Below are 17493 nucleotides of genomic sequence, written 5' to 3'. Positions count from 1 at the left end.
AAATCCAAAGGATTGTGGTTTAAGGCTCGATCCCCCATCTCAGTTAATGAAACTGGTCATGGTGACACATTTCTGTCACCACAGCTGTGCAGTGAAGTGTAAAGAGTTGGCTTGAAGCCCAGGCAAACCCATACAAGACCTTATCTTAGTTCAATACCCAGCAAGCACAAACCCCCAATGAAAAAAGGAGAATCCAAAACCAAAAACATTAAACCCTAAGGAAAAGAAACTCCCTGCCAAAACCAGCTCAGGAAAAGCCAGACTCGATATCTTTCAGAGCCCTGGCGCATGTCCGACCCTTGTGCTAACTCACTGTCACCAACACTTTCTTACCATAAGCTTTCTGGACAGGGATTCACTGACACACACACTTCTAGTAGTGTTCGTCAAGGAAGAGGGCCCCAGGGCCCTTAAACGTGCTGAGCCGCTGGATTCATTTCCAGGTCTGTCCCATTCCAAACTAGTGCCCTTCACAACTGCTTTTCTTTTCAACTTGGTCATGGGGCTTGAACTCCCAGCCCGAGCACTGACCCTGGCTGGTTGGTACTCTACCTTGTTGAGCCACAGCGCCACTTTCAGCTTTCTGGCGGTTAATGTGGTTAATGGAGATAAGAATCTCACAAGACTTCCCTGCCCAGGCAGGCTTTGAACTGGAACCCTGAGATCTCAGCCTCCGGAGCAGCTGGGATTATAGGTGTGAGCTTTCAGTGTTGTTTGTAGATCACCTGAGCTAAGTGGGTGGGGGGGGTGGCTTCCAAAGACTTTTCCAGGGCTCTGGGAAGAAGCAGAGGTGGAGATTTAGAGTCCCCACCCTCAGTGAAGTCTCCTTCCTTGGGAGAGGTCCCAGCCCTTCCAGCTACTTTTGTCTTGTGGCGCTGGAGGAAGGTCCCTGACACCAGGTGCTGGGCCCCCCTTCAGTGTCACCCTGTCACTCTAACAGGACAGAGCAAGCCCTCGCTTCCAGGCTGGCATGGAATAATTCTTTCACCACTGGGGAGACTGAGGCACAAGAGTAAGAGTTCTAATCAATCCTTCACTGCATGGCAGGACAGAGAAATGGGGAGGGGAAGGAGAGAAGAGGAAGAACAAGAAGAGGAGAGGAGGAGGTGAAGGAGGAGTAGAAGAAGAGGTGGAGGAGGAAGAAGAGGAGGAGGGAGGAGGAGGAAGAAGGAAGGAAGGAAAGAGAGAAAAGGAGGGAAAAGAAGAGGGGGAGGACAGGAAGAAGAAAGTGAAAGAGAAAGAGAGGAAAATAATGACAATTACAGTGATACCCACAATAACAATTTAGGGCTGAAAAGTTCTCCAGTGCTTAGTCGCTAGTTGGTTTCAAAAACCATAACCAAATGTTTTGTGTGCCAGTCCTAGGGCTTGAATTCAGGTCCTGCATGCCATCTCTGAGCTTTTTTCGTTTGTTTGTTTTTTTCCCCTCAAGGTTAGTAGCTCTATACTTTAACCACAGTTCATTTCAGGCATTTTTCCATGTAGTTCATTGGAGATAAGAGACTTAGAACGTTCCTGCCCAGGCTGGCTTCAAACCTCTATCCTCAGATCTCCGCCTCCTGAATTAGCTAGGATTACATAGGAGTGAGGCATGGGGCACCTGACTGGGGGGGGGGGGGAAGGGTTTTCTGGGTTTGTTTTTTCCTCTAAAAACCATGAGGGGATTCTTCCACTTGACTTCCCTAAAGACAGCTGCACCAGTAAAATCAGTCCAAGCCATGCAAAAGAAAAAAAGGAGCTCATGCTTGTCGGGGGGCCGAGCGGAGGAGGCAAGAGCAGGAGGATTCCAGTCTGCGGCCAGGGTGGAACACCAGGTTCTACCTAAGTAAGACCCGGGCAGTGCAAAGGCCTGGGGGCATGGCTAACGTGGACAGCACCTTCCTGGGAATCCAAGGCCCCAAGCTCCGACCCCAGTCCCACCAGTCAGACGGGGAAAGCTGGGATTCCCACCAGGGCCCCCGCCCGGGGTCCCTCCCTTCCCCACGAGGCCCCACCTGCCCGGCCACCCCATCCCTCCCTGCAGCCTTCCAGCAGCTGCCTGCGGGAGGCAGGTGCAGGCGGCTTCCCCCCGCCCCGGGCTGGCCTCGGCCTGCTCGCCCTGCCCGGGGGAGGGTGGCGAAGCTGAGGCCCGGGGCGGGGGTGAGGGTGGACGGGGTCGGAGCGCGCGGGCCACACGAGTGGGTCCACACACCAGCGCCACGCCCGGGCCCGGGACGCCCGCCCGTGGGAGCCCCCGGAGCCCCGGATGGAAGTGGGCGTGGGCGCCGCTCCCCCCCCCACGGGGTCCCCAGGCCTCCCGGGTCCCCGCGCGGGACGGCCGGGAGGGCGCGGGAGCGGAGCCCGAGGAGCGCGGCGAGCTGCGCCCGGCGCCTGGGGACCCCGGGACCCCGGGACTCGGCAGCGCCCGGCGCCTCGGGACCCCGGGACCCCGGGACCCGGCAGCTCCGGCGCCTCAGGACCCCGGGACCCCGGGACTCGGCAGCGCCCGGCGCCTCGGGACCCCGGGACTCGGCAGCGCCCGGCGCCTCAGGACCCCGGGACCCGGCAGCGCCCGGCGCCTCAGGACCCCGGGACCCGGCAGCTCCGGCGCCTCAGGACCCCGGGACCCGGCAGCGCGCCCGGCCCGGGGCGGGTCTCACCTGGCGGGGCGCGGGGCCCTGGGCACCCCGGGGTCCGGAGCTGACGAGGAGGCCGGCTGGAATGTGCGGAATGAGGGCTGGAATGAGATGCGAGAGGGCGGGAGCCGCGGGGACCCGGGGAGTGGCGGCCCGGCCACCCGCACCTCGGGGAGGAGCCGGGACGGGGGGCGGGGCGTGAGTGGGCGTGGCCGTGCTGGGCGGGGCCTCGGGAGTGGGCGGGGACCGAGCGGTGGGCGTGGCCGCCTGTAAGAGCGTGGTAGCCCGTGAGAGCGTGGCCGTCGGAGCAGTGGGCGTGGCCTTGCTGGGCAGTGTGTGGGCGTGACCGCTGAGGAAGTGGGCGTGGTCTCCTGGAGTGGGCGTGGTCGTCTGGGAATGGGCGGGAATCGCGGGGCGCTCGGGTCTCCGCCCTCCTCCCGGTGACCTGGACGTGGGGACCCGGAGCTGGACTCGGGGACCTCGATCCCCCACCGGCTCGGCGGCCCCCCCCCCCCCCGCCGTCCCCGTTTCTCAGTCTCGGGACGGGCGCGCGGCGCACGGGCCGGGCCGCTCCCTTCCCCGGGGCTCGCACCGGGGGACCAGGAAGCGGGAACCCCTCCCGGATCCGCCCGGTGCACCCGGGGGACGGGAGGACCCGAGCTTGGCGGTGCGCTCCGCGATCGCCGGGCGAGCGTCCGGGGCGAGGACCCGGCCTGGGGCGCACCGGCGGAAGACGCCCGTAGGGAGCCGTGCAGGGATAAACAGAAACATGACCCCGGGGAGATATTTAAAGACGGGCTTTAAAAAGGAAGATGACCGGGCCCAAAGCCGGAGGTGTTCCAGCGCCCAGGGCCCGGGACGGGGCTGGAGCTGGACGCAGCCCGGGGCTCTGATCCCCGATGGCTGAGAGAGGTGCGTAACCACGGGGCAGGGAGGCCCGAGCGTTCCAGGAGAAGCGTCCTGCCCCGACCCTGGGCGCGGTGAACCTGTCCCCGCCATGGGCACCGGCCACTAGGCGAGCCCCTGGGGCTGTTGTTGTCCCCGGGGGCCTGGAAGCTGACCCTCAGGGCTAACGCTGTTCCTCAGCACCCCTTCTGGTGGTTCACGGGAGATCAGTCTCCGGGACTTTCCCGCCTGGGTTGGTTGTGAACTGCAATCCTCAGATCTGTCTCCTGAGTAACGGGGCCAGGCATGAGCCCCCAGCACCTGGCTCTGCATAAACTTTTTTTCCAAGTCCTGGGCTTGAACTCAGGGTCTGAGCACTGTCCTTGGGCTTTCTCAAGGTTGGAGCTCTACCACTTGAGCCTCAGCACCACTTCCAGCTTTTTCTATGTATGTGGTACCCAGGAATTGAACCCCAGTCTTTGTGCATGCTAGGCAAGCACTCTGCCACCAGGCCAAACTCCCAGCACCTTTACATAAAACTCATTGCAACTGAAAAACCAACAACAACAACAAACCCCTTCACTGTAAGATATGACAGGAGCTTTGTAAAGGATGGGCCCTTTCCAAGAAGGTGACACTCACATTTGTATATAAATCATCTTTATTTCTGTAGCATACAAAAGGTATAAATAATGATTTCTGCAAAACCAATCACCTGCAAGCGCAAGCACAACTGCTGTCAACTGAGGTGACCGATCCCTGCAGGGGAACAGGCAGGAAGCAGATCAGATCCAGACAAGGGGGCAAACAAGCCCCGCCCCCTCCCCGCTGGCCCCACCCCCATGCTCTGGGAATGGAGGCCAGAAGGAAGCTTTGTGCTTCTGGCTTGATAGATCAGGGCGGCAGTGGCTGTGACAAGCTTTAGGGCACTTTTATTTAAAAAAAAAAAAAAAAGAAAAAAAAAAAGGCACTTGATGGTAAGCATGCCTGAGGACGTGGACAGCCAGGCAGGACCAGCTGCGTGCCCCATTCTCCTGGCATCACGTGGCCGGGCACCGCAGAGCAGGACAGGAGGGGGTGGGCAGAGGAAGCCTTGGTGTATTCCAGGCTGTGACAGGTGACATGTGCCACCTGGACAGCCAGGTGTCCGGATGGATGGCCTTAGGCGAATGTGCAGGGCCAACCCTGGGCCCAGATGTGACTTGAGGACTGGGATAAAACCTCCCCATCCTTCCTGGTGTGCAGGTGTGCGGCCTCCACATGAAGGGGGGGGTCCCCAAAAAGCAAATACCCAAACTGAAATGAAGGCGATTACAGACAATTCTTTGTTGTGGATCACACATCTGGCCACAGCCCCATAGCTGGGCACCCCTTCCCCTGCATCTGGGGGTTCGGGAGCAGGGGAGCATGGGGGGCGGCTTCCCAGCCCGGGGGTGACCCCTATTCCTGCCATGAAGAAAGCTGGGCCGCCTTCTAGTGTGGAGCGTGTGGGCTGCCGGGGCGAGGTGGGTGGGGGGGCAGTTTTGTCACGTGACTGAGGGAAGACAACGCAAGAGAGCCTCAAGATTTAACTGGAAAATGGCAGTTCCTGAGACCAGCCCTTTCTCCTCGGCCATCACCCCCAGGCCCACACGGAAGATGCTGGTGCATGCGCGTGCGTGCGTGTGTGTGCGTGTACGCACGTGCGCACACACGAAGGCGGTGGAGAGCTGCTACACACCTGATGCCAGGCCAGCCCGCAAGGGCCCACTGGCCACATCAGGTCTGCCACCTACTTTGTCAATAAAGTTTTATTGGAACACAGACGCGTTCATTCCTTCCTGCATGACTGCTTATGGCTGCTTTTGCCCTACAAAGGCAGATGTGCACAGCTGGGCGAGAGGCACTACCCTGCCGGCCGCTGAAGGCAACCTTTGCAGGCATCTGCCCTGGACACTAAAGGCAATTCAGACCCTCTCTGGAGAGGACTTCAGGGAACAGTGACCCAAATCCTAAGACTCTGAGTCACCTCCCCGGCCCCCAGTGACGGTAGGGGCTCAAACTCAGGGCCTGGCACAGACGAGGCCAGCCCTGGAACCACTGAGCTACAGCAGTGGAGAGCTCACCCAGGAGTCTCTGCACTCCCGTCTCACACACACGCAGAGCCGGCGTGCGTGTGTCCCCGCGGCCAGGCTGCAGCTCCTGTGTCCCGGGGCCGGGCGGGAGGAGATGCGTCCTCACTCGCAGGCCAGCTTGCTGTCGAAGCTGGACAGGCCGATGGCGAAGGCCTGCATGGCGCACAGGGGGTAGTTGTAGTCCAGCGTGAACACGTCCTCGGCCACCCGGCCGAACTGCATGACGATGTAGTCAGCTAGGGACGGGAGCGGCGAGGACGTTAGGGCCAGGGACAGGAAAGGCGCCTGAGGTTCAGGAGCGGCTTCCCGGGCAGGTCAGGCAGCCCCGGTGCTCCTTAGAGGTAGGAATGGGGGCGGGGGCGGGGGGGGGGGCACAAGCCTGTGGTCCCAGCTCCCTGGAGATGGGGACAGGGGACTGACTGCCCTGAGGCCAGCCCAGGAAGAGGCGCGGGGGACCCCATCTCAACTCAGGGCCCCACACCTGTCACCCCCACAGTAGGAGGGTCACACACCAGGCACAAAGGGAAGTCCCCCAAACAACACCAGAATAACAGAAGGGGCTGGAGGCCTGGGTCAGCAGTAAAGCACCTGCCTGGCCTATGTGAAGCTGAGTTTAATCTCCAACCCACAGAGGGAGAAAGGGAGGGAGGGAGGGAGGGAGACGGGAGGGAGGGAACAAGGAGGGCTAAGGGGAGGAGGAGAGGAAGAAGGAAAGGGGGAGAGGGAGAGAGAAAATTAAAAATACAAAACCAGGCGTCGGTGGCTCATGCCTGCCATCCCAGCTACCAGGAGGCTGAGATCTGAGGATCCTGGTTCAAAGCCAGCCTGGGCAGGAAAGTTCACGAGACTCTCATCTCCAATGAACCACGAGAAAACTAGAAGTGGTGCTGTGGCTCAAGTGGTAGAGCGCCAGCCTTGAAGTTGAAGAGCTCAGGGACAGCGCCCAACAACAAAAACAATCACTTAAAAAATATATGGAGAGATATACAAAAATGCCTACCTTATGAAATGTAATCCCCTCAGTATACACCTTAATAATTACAACCAAATTCGATTTTGAAAAACAGCAAGTTCAAGACCAGCCTGAGCCCCCCAGCAGGCCCTGTCCTGTGAAGGCGGGGATAGCATGGGCACTGGTCGGCCAGTCTGCTGGTCAGGCTCCAGGCCTACATCTCCGCTGCTTCCCTGGGAGCCTGGGAGTTGGTCCCTGACTGCGGGAAGGTGGGAAGAGAAGAGTCCAGAACAGCAGCTGGAACGGCAGGACTCGCTCCAGGGTCAGAGCGCAGGGAGCTTTATTTACCCACAGTCACACCCAAGACCCAGCAAGCCCCTCGCAGGTCCCCCTGCCTGTCCTGTGTCTGTGTGTCCCCTGGGGCTGCCCCTCCCACGCCACGCCCCTCCCACCACTTACGGTCGTTCCCGTGGACAATCTGGAAGTTCTTCACCGAGGCCTGGGTGACACGGCCGTGGAAGTTCAGCACGTAGGACTGCGTGTCATCGTTCCACACCGGGGCCTTGTTGTGCAGCTCGATCAGGTTCTCCATGGCTTTGTTCTGCCACTTGGACAGAAGGCTCTCGTGGTCCTGAGGGAGGGGAGGCGAGGCTGTGGGGACACTGCCGTGTGCACTGGAGGCCAGCCGTGTGTGTGTGTGTGTGTGTGTGTGTGTGTGTGTGTGTGTGTGCGCGCACGTGTCCACACGCCCGTGCTCACTCCCATCACAGGGGCGGCGGCCCCCCGTGGAACAGTGTTCATCCCTGTGTCATTTCAGGGTTGTTTTTGCTTCTGTTTTCTTGGTGGTCGTGGGGCTTGAACTCTGGGCCTGGGTGCCATCCCTGAGCTCTTTCATTCAAGGCCAGTGCTTTACCCCTTGAGCCACAGCACCACTTCTGGTGTTTGCGTGGTTAATCGGGATAAAGAGTCTCACAGGGACTTTCCTGCCCTGGCTGGCTACGAACTATGTTCCTCAGCTCCCAGAGCCCTGAACAGCCGGGATTCCAGGCATGCTGAGGTTTGAGAGCTCGTGACGCACTCCAGTGCCTCCTGTGCCACACCAGCCATTCACGGCCTCGTGGTTGTGAAGTGTACTCATCTTACTCACATTCCGTGGCCGGAACGGGATGCGCTCGTGGTTCAGGCTCATCCCGGGAATGATCACAGACATTTTCCTGGGCCCTTTAAATCCAAGGACGTTGGTTTCCTGGAAGACCGGGAAGAGAGGCAGAGCTTGAGAACAGGAAGGAAAGAGGCCAGGTTCCCCACACTTTCTTGGGGGTGCAAAATGTTAGCAATGCCAAGAGCACCAAAAATGCTTTATGACTTTGCTACAGGCCATGTACAGAGAGACTGGACTTCTGGAAGCTGGGCACTGTGGAGGGGCCTGGAGCCCTGAAGAAGGGAGACTGAGGCAGGTGAATCCCTTAGGCCCAAGTGTCCAGGCCACATAATGAGACCCTGGCAAAAATGAAAAAGCCAGGCATAGTGGCCCATCCCAGAACTGGAGGGAGCTGAGGCGGGGGCTGAACTGTTCGGAAGCCAGCTGGGCTATGCCGCAAGTTCAAGGCCAGCCTAAGCGCATGAAGGAGAGGAAGAAGAGAGGAGGAGGGGAGGGGCAGGGCACTTACGTAGCAGATGGCAGCCAACTCCTGCCGGGTGTGGGCCTTCTCCACCAGGCCCTGGGCCTTGACGGGGTTGACGCCATGGTCATACACCGTGAACTTGGTTCCCATGAGGTTGGATCTAGGGTCAGGAGAAAAGCCAGCGAAATGGTCGGCATTTTGTGGCGGGGAGAGGACAGACGCAGGACTAGCTGCCTCGTCTCCAAACGCTTCCATGCCTCCCCCTGCTTCTAAGCCCTCGCGTGACAGGGAGGGGCTTGAACGTGGGACCTGAGCACTGTCTCTGGGCTCTTCTGCGCAAGGATGGCGCTCTACCACTTTGAGCCACAGCATCACTTCAGGTTTTCTGGTGGTTCACTGGAGAGAAAGAGTCTCCTGGACTTTCCGACCCGGCTGGCTTGGAACTGTGATGCTCAATCTCAGCCTCCTGAGCAGCTGACAGCGCTGCCTGGGAGCATGCGTGAAGGGGGCCAGCGGGGGGACTCACACCTGAGCTTGCCCACGTAACTCTCCCCTTCTCGAGACAGATCCGTGGGGTCGGTGGAGATCAGGTAGTTGGATGTTTTGCTCTTTTTCCGCTTCCTACCTGCAAGAAGAAACACCTGGAAGAGAGGCGTCCCCCGCCCGTCAGACATCAGCGAAGCCCACGGGCCTGGCCAGTCCCCCACAGTCTTAACCTTCTGCTCTGGACCCTCGACACCCCACAATTCACCATCAGCAGGGGTGCGGGGTGGGCTGGGAGGACACGCCCAGTGCACGGGCGCCCGGTTCCGGCCCCCGCCCCACTCGGGAGGAAAGGCGGTCCTGGGGGGGGCGGGGTGTAGCCTGGCACCTTCCGGCTGTCGTCCTTCTCCAGGTGCATGTAGTAGGTGGGAAAGAGGCCCCGGTCCATCCCCTTCTTGTCCCTGGTGATGCGACACTTCACGGTGACGCCCCGAGGGGCGGGGCTGTAGGCGAAGTCCTCCAGGTTCCCCATTTCTCCCAGCTGCAGCTCCGCCTGCGGGGCCGCAGCTCCTGGGTCCTGAGGACGCAGCGAGGGAAACACGTAAGGGACCCGCCCTGATGCCAGCCTCTGGGACTGAGGCTGCCTCACCAGCCTAAGTGAAACCTTCAAGTCAGGCACCACCGGCTCCCGCCTGCCAGCCCAGCTGCTCAGGAAGCTGAGAGCCAGGGATCACAGTTCAAGGCCAGCCCAGGCAGGGAAGTCCGTGAGCCTCACCTGCCAACAAACCACAAAGAGCCGGAAGTGGAGCTGTGGCTCAGGTTTGAGAGGAAAAATTCAAGGAGAGCGCCCAGGCCCTGAGTTCAAGGCCCAAGACTGACAAGACAATAACGTAAAATAAAATAAAATCATCTAAAATTTCAGAAGTCACAGACGCCAAGTCTAAATGTGAACTGGTATCTGGAAACAGTATTTAAACGCCAAACGCACATCTGCTCAACAGTCACAGCAGCTGCAAATCAGTCAGGGTCAGGACCACGCACCGAGGTTGGTTTCTGGACGGGCACAGAACTGGGTCTCTCCCTTTCTGAGCGTGGGGACTGCACAGCTGATTGCTTCCCTTCTTCCTCCTCCCCGTTGGACTCCTCCTCGTCGAAGTTCAAACTACTGGAGATACCTGGCAGCCAAGGGCAGAAGGTCAACAACCCACAACGCCATTTCTGCTTTCTTATCTTCAAACATCCTAACTAGAAGCTGGGCTCTGGGGGCTCAGGCTGGACGTGCAAGGCTGAGATCAGAGGATTGCTGATTGAGGCCACCCCAGCCAGCAAAAGTAGGGAACCACCAAAAAAGGCTGGGAGCTGTGGCTCGAGTGGCAGAGCACTAGCCTGAGCACAGAAGCTCAGGGACAGTGCCCAGGCCGAGCTCAAGCCTCAGGCTGGCGAGACACAAGGAGAGGACGAGCTACCTGGGGCTCCCTGCCAGCCTCACCGTGTTTCTGGAGCATCTCCTGCAGGTCAGGCTTGGGCGAGGCGGGTGAGGCACTCTCCCCGTCCATGCTGCCTTCCACGCTGCCTTCCGTGTCCTCTTCCGGGGTGGAGGGGCCCACAGACAGCACGTGAACCTTGCTTTCTGAATCCTGAGCCTCGGGCTTCAGGAAGACGGCTGGCCCATCAATGCCTGAGGTTGGGAGGGGAGGGCAGAAGAAGAGAAAGGGGCTCATGCGACCCAGGACTGGGCTGGGAGTTTTTAATGGACGGGACCAGCCATGTCCCCTCTCCTTCCATTGTCACTTGTGTGCAACCCTGGATAGGTGACACTAACACACTCCCCTACTGAAGTGCTGGGCTGTGGCTCCTGGGGCTGGCCCATCACAAGGCCCGGGTGCCCCATCTGCCCAGTTCAGGTCCATCCAGGCCCGGGAAGGGGCGTGGCCCGGAGGCCCCGCCCTCTCACGTGACCCCTCCAGCTAGCCATGGCAAAATGGATGTGGGTACCTAGTTCAAGCTTCCTAGCGAGCCTTCTACAACCCAACCAGCAGCGCCTAGGAGAAGAGAGCAAATAAAACCGGTCCCCCAGGCGAGGACCCCCCCAGATGGGGTCACTGCACATCAACCCGCTGGGAGGCGGCCCGGGGAAGACCTGGGAAGGCCCTCAGAAGGGGCTCTGGTTCTCCAGCTGGCACCCACCGTGAAGGACCACATCGTGGTGACGGATCTGGGGCTCCACCAGAGGCGTCTGCTCCTCGCTCGCCCTGGGCTTCAGCCGCGGGAGCCGGGCCTCGGGATTGGGCTGCACCATGAGGGGCTCCAGACGCTTCTTCCTCTGCTTCCTCTCCAGCAGCGCCCGCTACAAGAGGAACAGGGCAGGGCGTTGAGCCAGAACCCAGCCCCGGAACCTGGACACGCCAGGGTGGCTGGACTCCGCGGGGCCTCAGGTTCCTAGAGGGACTCAGGCTGCACAATGAGACCCTTGGCCTAGACGGGGAGAAACGCCAGCAAGATCAGTTGTTGGGGACAAGAGCAACAGGGTGCAAGTGTTTTAAGGGGAGAAGACAGAGGGGTGACAGAGGGGCGGGGTGCAGTGTGCACCTGCAGGAATTGTCACAGCAGGCCCCTGTGCAACTAATAATGTGTTCCCATGAGCATCTCAGTAACAGCCAGGCATCGGTGGCTCCCCCACACCTTCCTAGCTACTCAGGAGGCTGAGATCTGAGGATCGTGGTTCAAAGCCAGCCCTAGGCCTGGAAGTCCTTAACACTCTTACCTCCAATGAACCACCAAAAGGCTCAAGTGGTAGAGTGCTGGCCTTGGGCAGAAAACCTTAGGAACAGTGCCCAGGCCCTGAGTTCAAGCCTCAGGACCAGTATCAATAACTACCTTCTGTGAGGTCCCAGAACAAGAGTGGAAGTTTCACATGGGACTGCAACGCACAGAGAGTGTCACGTCTAACAGGCACGGGCACAGATGGGCACCCCACCCCCGGGAAGTGCTGGCATCCAGATCCAGCTTCTACCCCAGGAATAAATACGGTCTACCACAGGTAGCCTGAGCCCTAAGGGCACGAGGCCCTGGGTTTGGTCCCCCTGTACGAGGGGTAAAAAAGACAAATAATGAAGAGGACCACAGCCAAGTGGAAGAGATAAAACTATAGAACCCTTGGGATCGAACCCATGGGACAAGAGGAGGGGCGGTCACCTGATTGTCTAGTCGTAGCTGGCGAAGCCTCATTGTCTCGTCTTCAAAGGCACTGTAGCAAAAAAGCAAAGAGATGTAAAGAAAATAAATCATTTCCAAACTTTGTCTGTGTCACTGTGGCCTTGCTTCTCTTACTGGAAGTCGTTAAACCTCCTCTTCAAGCCTGCCATTCATAACATGGATTCCACCCATCACCCAGGGAGGAGTGGACAGACAGACAAAATTCAGTACCCCTGGGAGATGGCCTGCCTACTGGACAGATAGACAATCAAAAGCAAAACTGCATCCAACTGCCGTCTTACTAAAGGTTTGGTCAACAACCAAATCTCTTTTCCTTGACGCTGTAGCCCTGGGACTGCACTGCAGCCAGCGTGATGGTGACATATCCGTAACAGTGCTAGGAGAGCGGGACTCTCCTCCTTCTTTCTGGACCCCTAGCACTGTGGGGAAACATAAAGTCTAGTGATTTTAGAAGATCGGTGTCCACATGGCAGGAAGAACATCACTGGAATTTCTACCCAATCCAGATGAAACCCTTCTCTGGTACCGAGAAAACGTGCTTAATCTGTGCCACCCAAGTGTCTCTACGTCATCAGTCAAACTGACAGACCTGGGCAGACACCTGATCCCAGATCAGCATTTAACACTCCCGCCTGAGATTCCGACACTGGATCCCACAGGGCAGGCTGGCAGAAGCTATTGTGTTCTCAGGAACCGTCTCGTCTTTATGCCTGGGGAAAGTGAGATGCGTAGAAGTGTGTGGGCCCCCCCACCCCTGCAGGGGCAAGAGGAATGGATCTACTACCCTAAAATAGAGAGGACCCCCCTGCACTCACCTGCAATCCCCACACTCAGAAGGCTGGGGCAGTATGAGCCCAAGTTGAGGCCTGTCTGGGCTGGCAAAGTCTCAAATGAGCAAAGACTGCTTAGGTGGCTTACAGAGCAGAGGACCTGCCCAGCAAGCTGGAGGCCCTGAGTTCAAGGCCACTAAAAGCGGCTGCTTATGGGAATCATGAGAAAGGGCATCTGTCACTAGCTGTACAGGGATGAGTCAATAGTTGAGCACAACAACTCAAGGGAGCATCCAGGCCCTGAGTTCAAGCCCCGGGAGTCTAGGGGGGAAAAGTCAACAACTAGAGCACAATGCCATGTAGACACCTGGAAGGTTGTGTGGTTGCCTTGGAAAGCCAAGCAAACACCTCTGGACAGAGCAGTGGGAATAAATAGCCACACTTCTCTCCTGCCTTTACTTTATTCTCCTTTAAAACAATGCTTCCTTGTGAACTGTCCTCTTACTGTAAAAAGGGAGCTACTAAAATACTGGAGACAAAACTAGTCTAGTTGGCCAGGTCATCGCTTAGCCACTGTGGGCAGCCACGGCTGGTGACCTGCGGGTGGTATTTTTTGTTTATTTTTTAATGTTGTGTGTGTGTGTGTGTGTGTGTGTGTGTGTGCGTGTGTGTGCCAGTCCAGCTCTGGGTCTAGAACTCAGGCTCTGGACACTGGTAGAGCTAGTGCTCTATCACTTGAGCCACAGCTCCACTTCTGACTTTTTGGTGGCTCACTGGCAATGTGAATCTCATGGAAGTTCCTGTCTGAGCTGGCTTGGAACGATCCTCAGACTTCAGCCTCCTGAGTACCCGGATTACAGGCGAGAGCCACCGACACTCAGCCAGTACGTTCCTATTAACTTACAAAGAGGATTCTGAAGTCAGCGCAGCAGCCACAGAGGCTAATGGTTTGGTTAGGGTTCAGCTGAGACTGGTTAGGGCAAAGTACACGCACACTGACCCCTCTAGGCACGCAGGGTTTAAGATACAGGAAACACCATCTTGAAGCCTTTCTCCTGTGTCCACACACACACACACTAGGAACAACGTAAAACTGCAGAGCTGAGTGTGGCTCAGGGGTTAGAGTTGTCCAAGAGAGCTGTCTGGAAGAGATTGGCCGGGCGGTGCCTGCATCTGAGTCACCATCACACTCACCCACTGAATGCACTCAGTCTAGGAGTTCTAGAAGGTTCTCAGATAGCTGCTTTTAAAAAAAAAAAAGAAGAAGAAGAAGAAGAAATACTGGAGATGTTGTGGCCTTCTGTTTTGCTTTGTTTCTTGGGTGTTTGTTTTTTAATTTCCTTTGTCTTTTTTTTTTTCCGGAGCGCATATTAATTGTATAAAGGGTTTCCATTGGGACGTGTCTAGACATGTATGTAACTGTTGGCTGTTTTTACGGGAGAAATCTGAAACGGATGCCATTATCACAATAAATAGCACTGGATGTGTTCAGCAACAAGTGGCGGAGGGGTTCTCAAGGGAGAAGTCCCCTCAATCCCAAGTTACCCTGGAGACAGAACATCCACCAGCCCCCCCCCCAGTATCCTGCCCACTGGGGGTGTCAGGAGGCACACACACTCCACTGGGGATTCTCTTGTCTTCACTACAGACAGCGGCTTCCAAAACAAAGCCTTGGCTAGCTCCTCAGCCCTTCACCTGGCTCCAACACATAGACAAGCAACGTTACTAAACAAAGTACCGATGTCACCACTTCTCGACCTTCCCAGCACTTCTCAAGGGCACAGGGATGCTTGAAATGTGCCTGATAAATGAACTTTTTATTTTTTATTTTTTTTGCCAGTCCTGGGCTTGAGCTCAAGGCCTGAGCACTGTCCTTAGACTTTCTCAAGGTTAGAGCTCTACCACTTGAGCCTCAGCACCACTTCCGGCTTTTTTCTATGTATGTGGTACCAAGGAATCGAACCCGGGCCTTCGTGCATGCTAGGCAAGCACTTTAACCACTAGGCCAAACTCCCGGCCCTAAATGAACTTTTTAATTGTGTGTGTGTGTGTCCGTCAGTCCCAGAGCTTGAACTCAGGGCCTGGGTGCTGTCCCTGGGCTTTTATGCTCAGGGCTACTGTTCTATCACTTGAACCACAGCTCCACTTCCAGTTTTTTTGTTGTTGTTTTGTTTTGCAGATTTGATGGAGCTAAAGAGCCTTACAGATTTTCCTAGAGGGCTTAGCTTCAAAGTGCAACCCTCAGATCTCAGCCTCTTGAGTAGTTAGGATGACAGGTGTGAGCCACAGGCTTCCAAACTTCAATTCAAAAACAAACTTTTTCTTCCAAGGGGCACCAATGCCAGGGAAACGGAAGAGTTTTCAGAGGAAGAAATAAACAAACCAGAACTATTCCTCCAAATTATTTGAAATGGCATATTAAGAATGGAAGAAACTCAGAAGGAAAAAAAAAATTACAGACATTTTTCTTTCCTTCCTATGTGGCGCCTGGCATTGGCACTTGCAATCTGCATGCTGGAGTCATTAGAAACAAAATTGCCAGGATGTAACTTCTAGATTTTTTTTTTTTTTTTTTTGTCAGTCCTGGGCTTGACCTCAGGGCCTGAGCACTGTCCTTGGACTTTCTCAAGGCTAGAGCTCTACCACTTGAGCCTCAGCACCACTTCCGGCTTTTTTCTATGTATGTGGTACCGAGGAATCGAACCCGGGTCTTCATGCATGCTAGGCAAGCACTTTAACCACTAGGCCAAACTCCTGGCCCCGGCTTCTAGATTTTTCTCCTTTTTTTTTTGGTAGTTTAGTGACAATAGTCTCCTGGACATTCCTGCCCATGTGCCTTGGGACCTTGACTCTCAAATTTCAGCTTCCTGAGTAGCTAAGATCACAGATGTAAGCCACTGGAACCTGGCCTGGATTTCTAAGAAGTCTTGGCATAGACCAATCACAGACCGCAACTTTCTTAGGCAATTTTAGCTTACAATATACCAGGAAGCATAATTTCAATTCTGTGTCACCCACGGAGCATGTGGTGTGTGTGTGGTCTTCCTGCCTGTGGTTCAAACCCAGGACCTTGCACATGCTAAACACACAGCCTACCTGCCCCCCCATCATCTCTATGGAATCAACAGCGGAGGTCATCTAGGCTGGACAGAGGGTCTCTGTGTGGTTTCAAACTCCATCTCCAGCTCCCACTGTGTATTTCGGATTCCAGGGAAAATATTTCGTTTGTTTTGTTGGCAGTCAAAATCTGCCTCATGGCAAAACGGTCATGGGATTCCAAGAAAAAAAACCACGACGGGGGAAATTCCAAATCCAATCTGTCAGTGTTTCTCATCAGAAAAAAAAAATATCCCATAGACAGAGCCAGGGGTTTGTAGGTGTGGCTTAGGTCGTGAAGGCTCTGGCAGGCAAACCCCAGGACCAAACAAAAACCCAACAAAAGACATCCATTCCTTCCTACACAAGACATGGGGGGGAGTCTGGCCTGGAGAGGGAGTGCTTGACTACTCAGCATGCAGGAAGACCCAGGCTTGATTCTCTGGTCCCACCTACTAAGAGAAAGAAGGCAGAAGAGGTGCTGAGGCTCGAGTTGCAGCCTTGAGAAAGCCCAAGGGCAGTGCTCAGGCCCCGAGTTCAAACCCACCCCCCAGTACAGGAACCCCCTGCCTCCCCCCCCAAGTGCTCACCCGCTGACGTGTGGGGAGGGAGCCGCGCGTGGCCCGGGCCCCAGCCCCGAGTCCAGGGCGTCCCCGGCTCCCCCCACGCCCTCCCCACCAACCCAGCGAGTTCCACACACGGACGGGCTGGGGAGTGGGAACTGGAAGGCCAGGGCCGGGGAGGCAGCGCGGTGGTGGGTCTCGTTATTATTACTGCCGTCGTGGTTGTTGTTATGTCACCTCCAACGCGGTGCGCATCCCGCTGACCTCGGGCGAGGCCTGCGTTCCCCGGGGCACAGCCGGCGCCCCCCCCACCCCCACACACCGCCCCGACCCCGCCGCCCCACTGCCCGGCCTGCGGAGCGCGCGCCCGCCCCCCGCCGCCCTCCCCTCCCTCACGCCCGCCCCCCCGCCGCCCTCTGACCTGTCCCCGCGCGGCCCGAGCCCGCAGTGCGACGCCTCCATGGCCCGCCGCCCGCCCGCTCCGCCAGCCGGCGGCGCCTCCGCTGCGCACGCCCGGACGCCGCTTTGCCCGAGTGGCACCTCGGGCTGGAAGCCGGGCCCCGCCCCCTGGCAACCACACCCCGCACTGTCGCCTCCCCCTATTGGTCCGCGGGCCACAGACGCTTCTCTCTCATTGGCTACCGAAGGTCGAGGGGGCGGGAGGAAGCCGGGAGGCTACAGGCGCATGCGCCAAAGGCGGGGGTTCGGCGTTGGGGGAGAGGAGAGGGACTGGGGATGGATACGGGGGTGGGGGGGGGGGGCCGGGGGCCCGGATGAGGCGCGCAGGGCTGGGGTGAGGATGGACGGATGTGCCTGCAGCTTGGGCCCCACCCCACCGAGACCACCCAGAGGGCTTCTAGGGTGTGATGCTAGCACCGCCCCTCCACTACTCCAGATCCCCCCAGAACCCGCCCTCCTTCCCTAGCGCAGCTCCTGCCCATAAACCCCGTCACCAGCCTCTCCAGACACCACACACAGCCCTGCAGCCCCTACCCCGCTTCCCTGCAAGTCACTGCATCCACACATACACTTACAGCTGCCTTGTTTTCAGATATGATATTATATGTACATATATATGTTTTTTGGCCAGTCCTGTGTCTTGAGCTCAGGGCCTGAGCACTGTCCTTGGACTTTCTCAAGGCTAGAGCTCTACCACTTGAACCACAGCACCACT

General features: G+C 57.4%; 1 protein-coding gene across 1 annotated transcript; it reads right to left on the bottom strand.

Moving 5' to 3' along the window:
* Positions 1–5643: 5643 nt before the first annotated feature.
* Positions 5644–16847, bottom strand: Tulp3 (TUB like protein 3). The gene is made up of 11 exons (XM_090325144.1): positions 16741–16847; positions 11870–11921; positions 10862–11021; positions 10164–10352; positions 9716–9849; positions 9063–9251; positions 8720–8832; positions 8237–8351; positions 7714–7812; positions 7026–7197; positions 5644–5850 (listed from the first exon to the last, which is right to left on the bottom strand). Exons 1-11 carry the CDS (start codon positions 16779–16781, stop codon positions 5717–5719), a joined length of 1398 nt encoding a protein of 465 aa, XP_090181270.1. The 5' UTR covers positions 16782–16847; the 3' UTR covers positions 5644–5716.
* Between the last annotated feature and the right edge of the window lie 646 nt (positions 16848–17493).

Source organism: Megascapheus bottae, chromosome 37 (genome assembly GCF_031878675.1).
Source record: "Megascapheus bottae isolate mThoBot1 chromosome 37, mThoBot2.hap1, whole genome shotgun sequence".
NCBI lineage: Eukaryota > Metazoa > Chordata > Mammalia > Rodentia > Geomyidae > Megascapheus > Megascapheus bottae.
This window is presented reverse-complemented; position numbering and strand designations above follow the sequence as displayed.

Bases quoted from the DNA above. Each gene is read 5' to 3' on its own strand.
- Tulp3 (XM_090325144.1), bottom strand. From the start codon at position 16,781: ATGGAGGCGTCGCACTGCGGGCTCGGGCCGCGCGGGGACAG. The intron at 11,022-11,869 runs GTGACCGCCCCT...TTCCTCTTGTAG, and splicing joins AGCTACGACTAGACAATCAG to CGGGCGCTGCTGGAGAGGAA. The intron at 9,252-9,715 runs GTGCGTGGTCCT...CTGCGTCCTCAG, and splicing joins CCGTCCAGAAACCAACCTCG to GACCCAGGAGCTGCGGCCCC.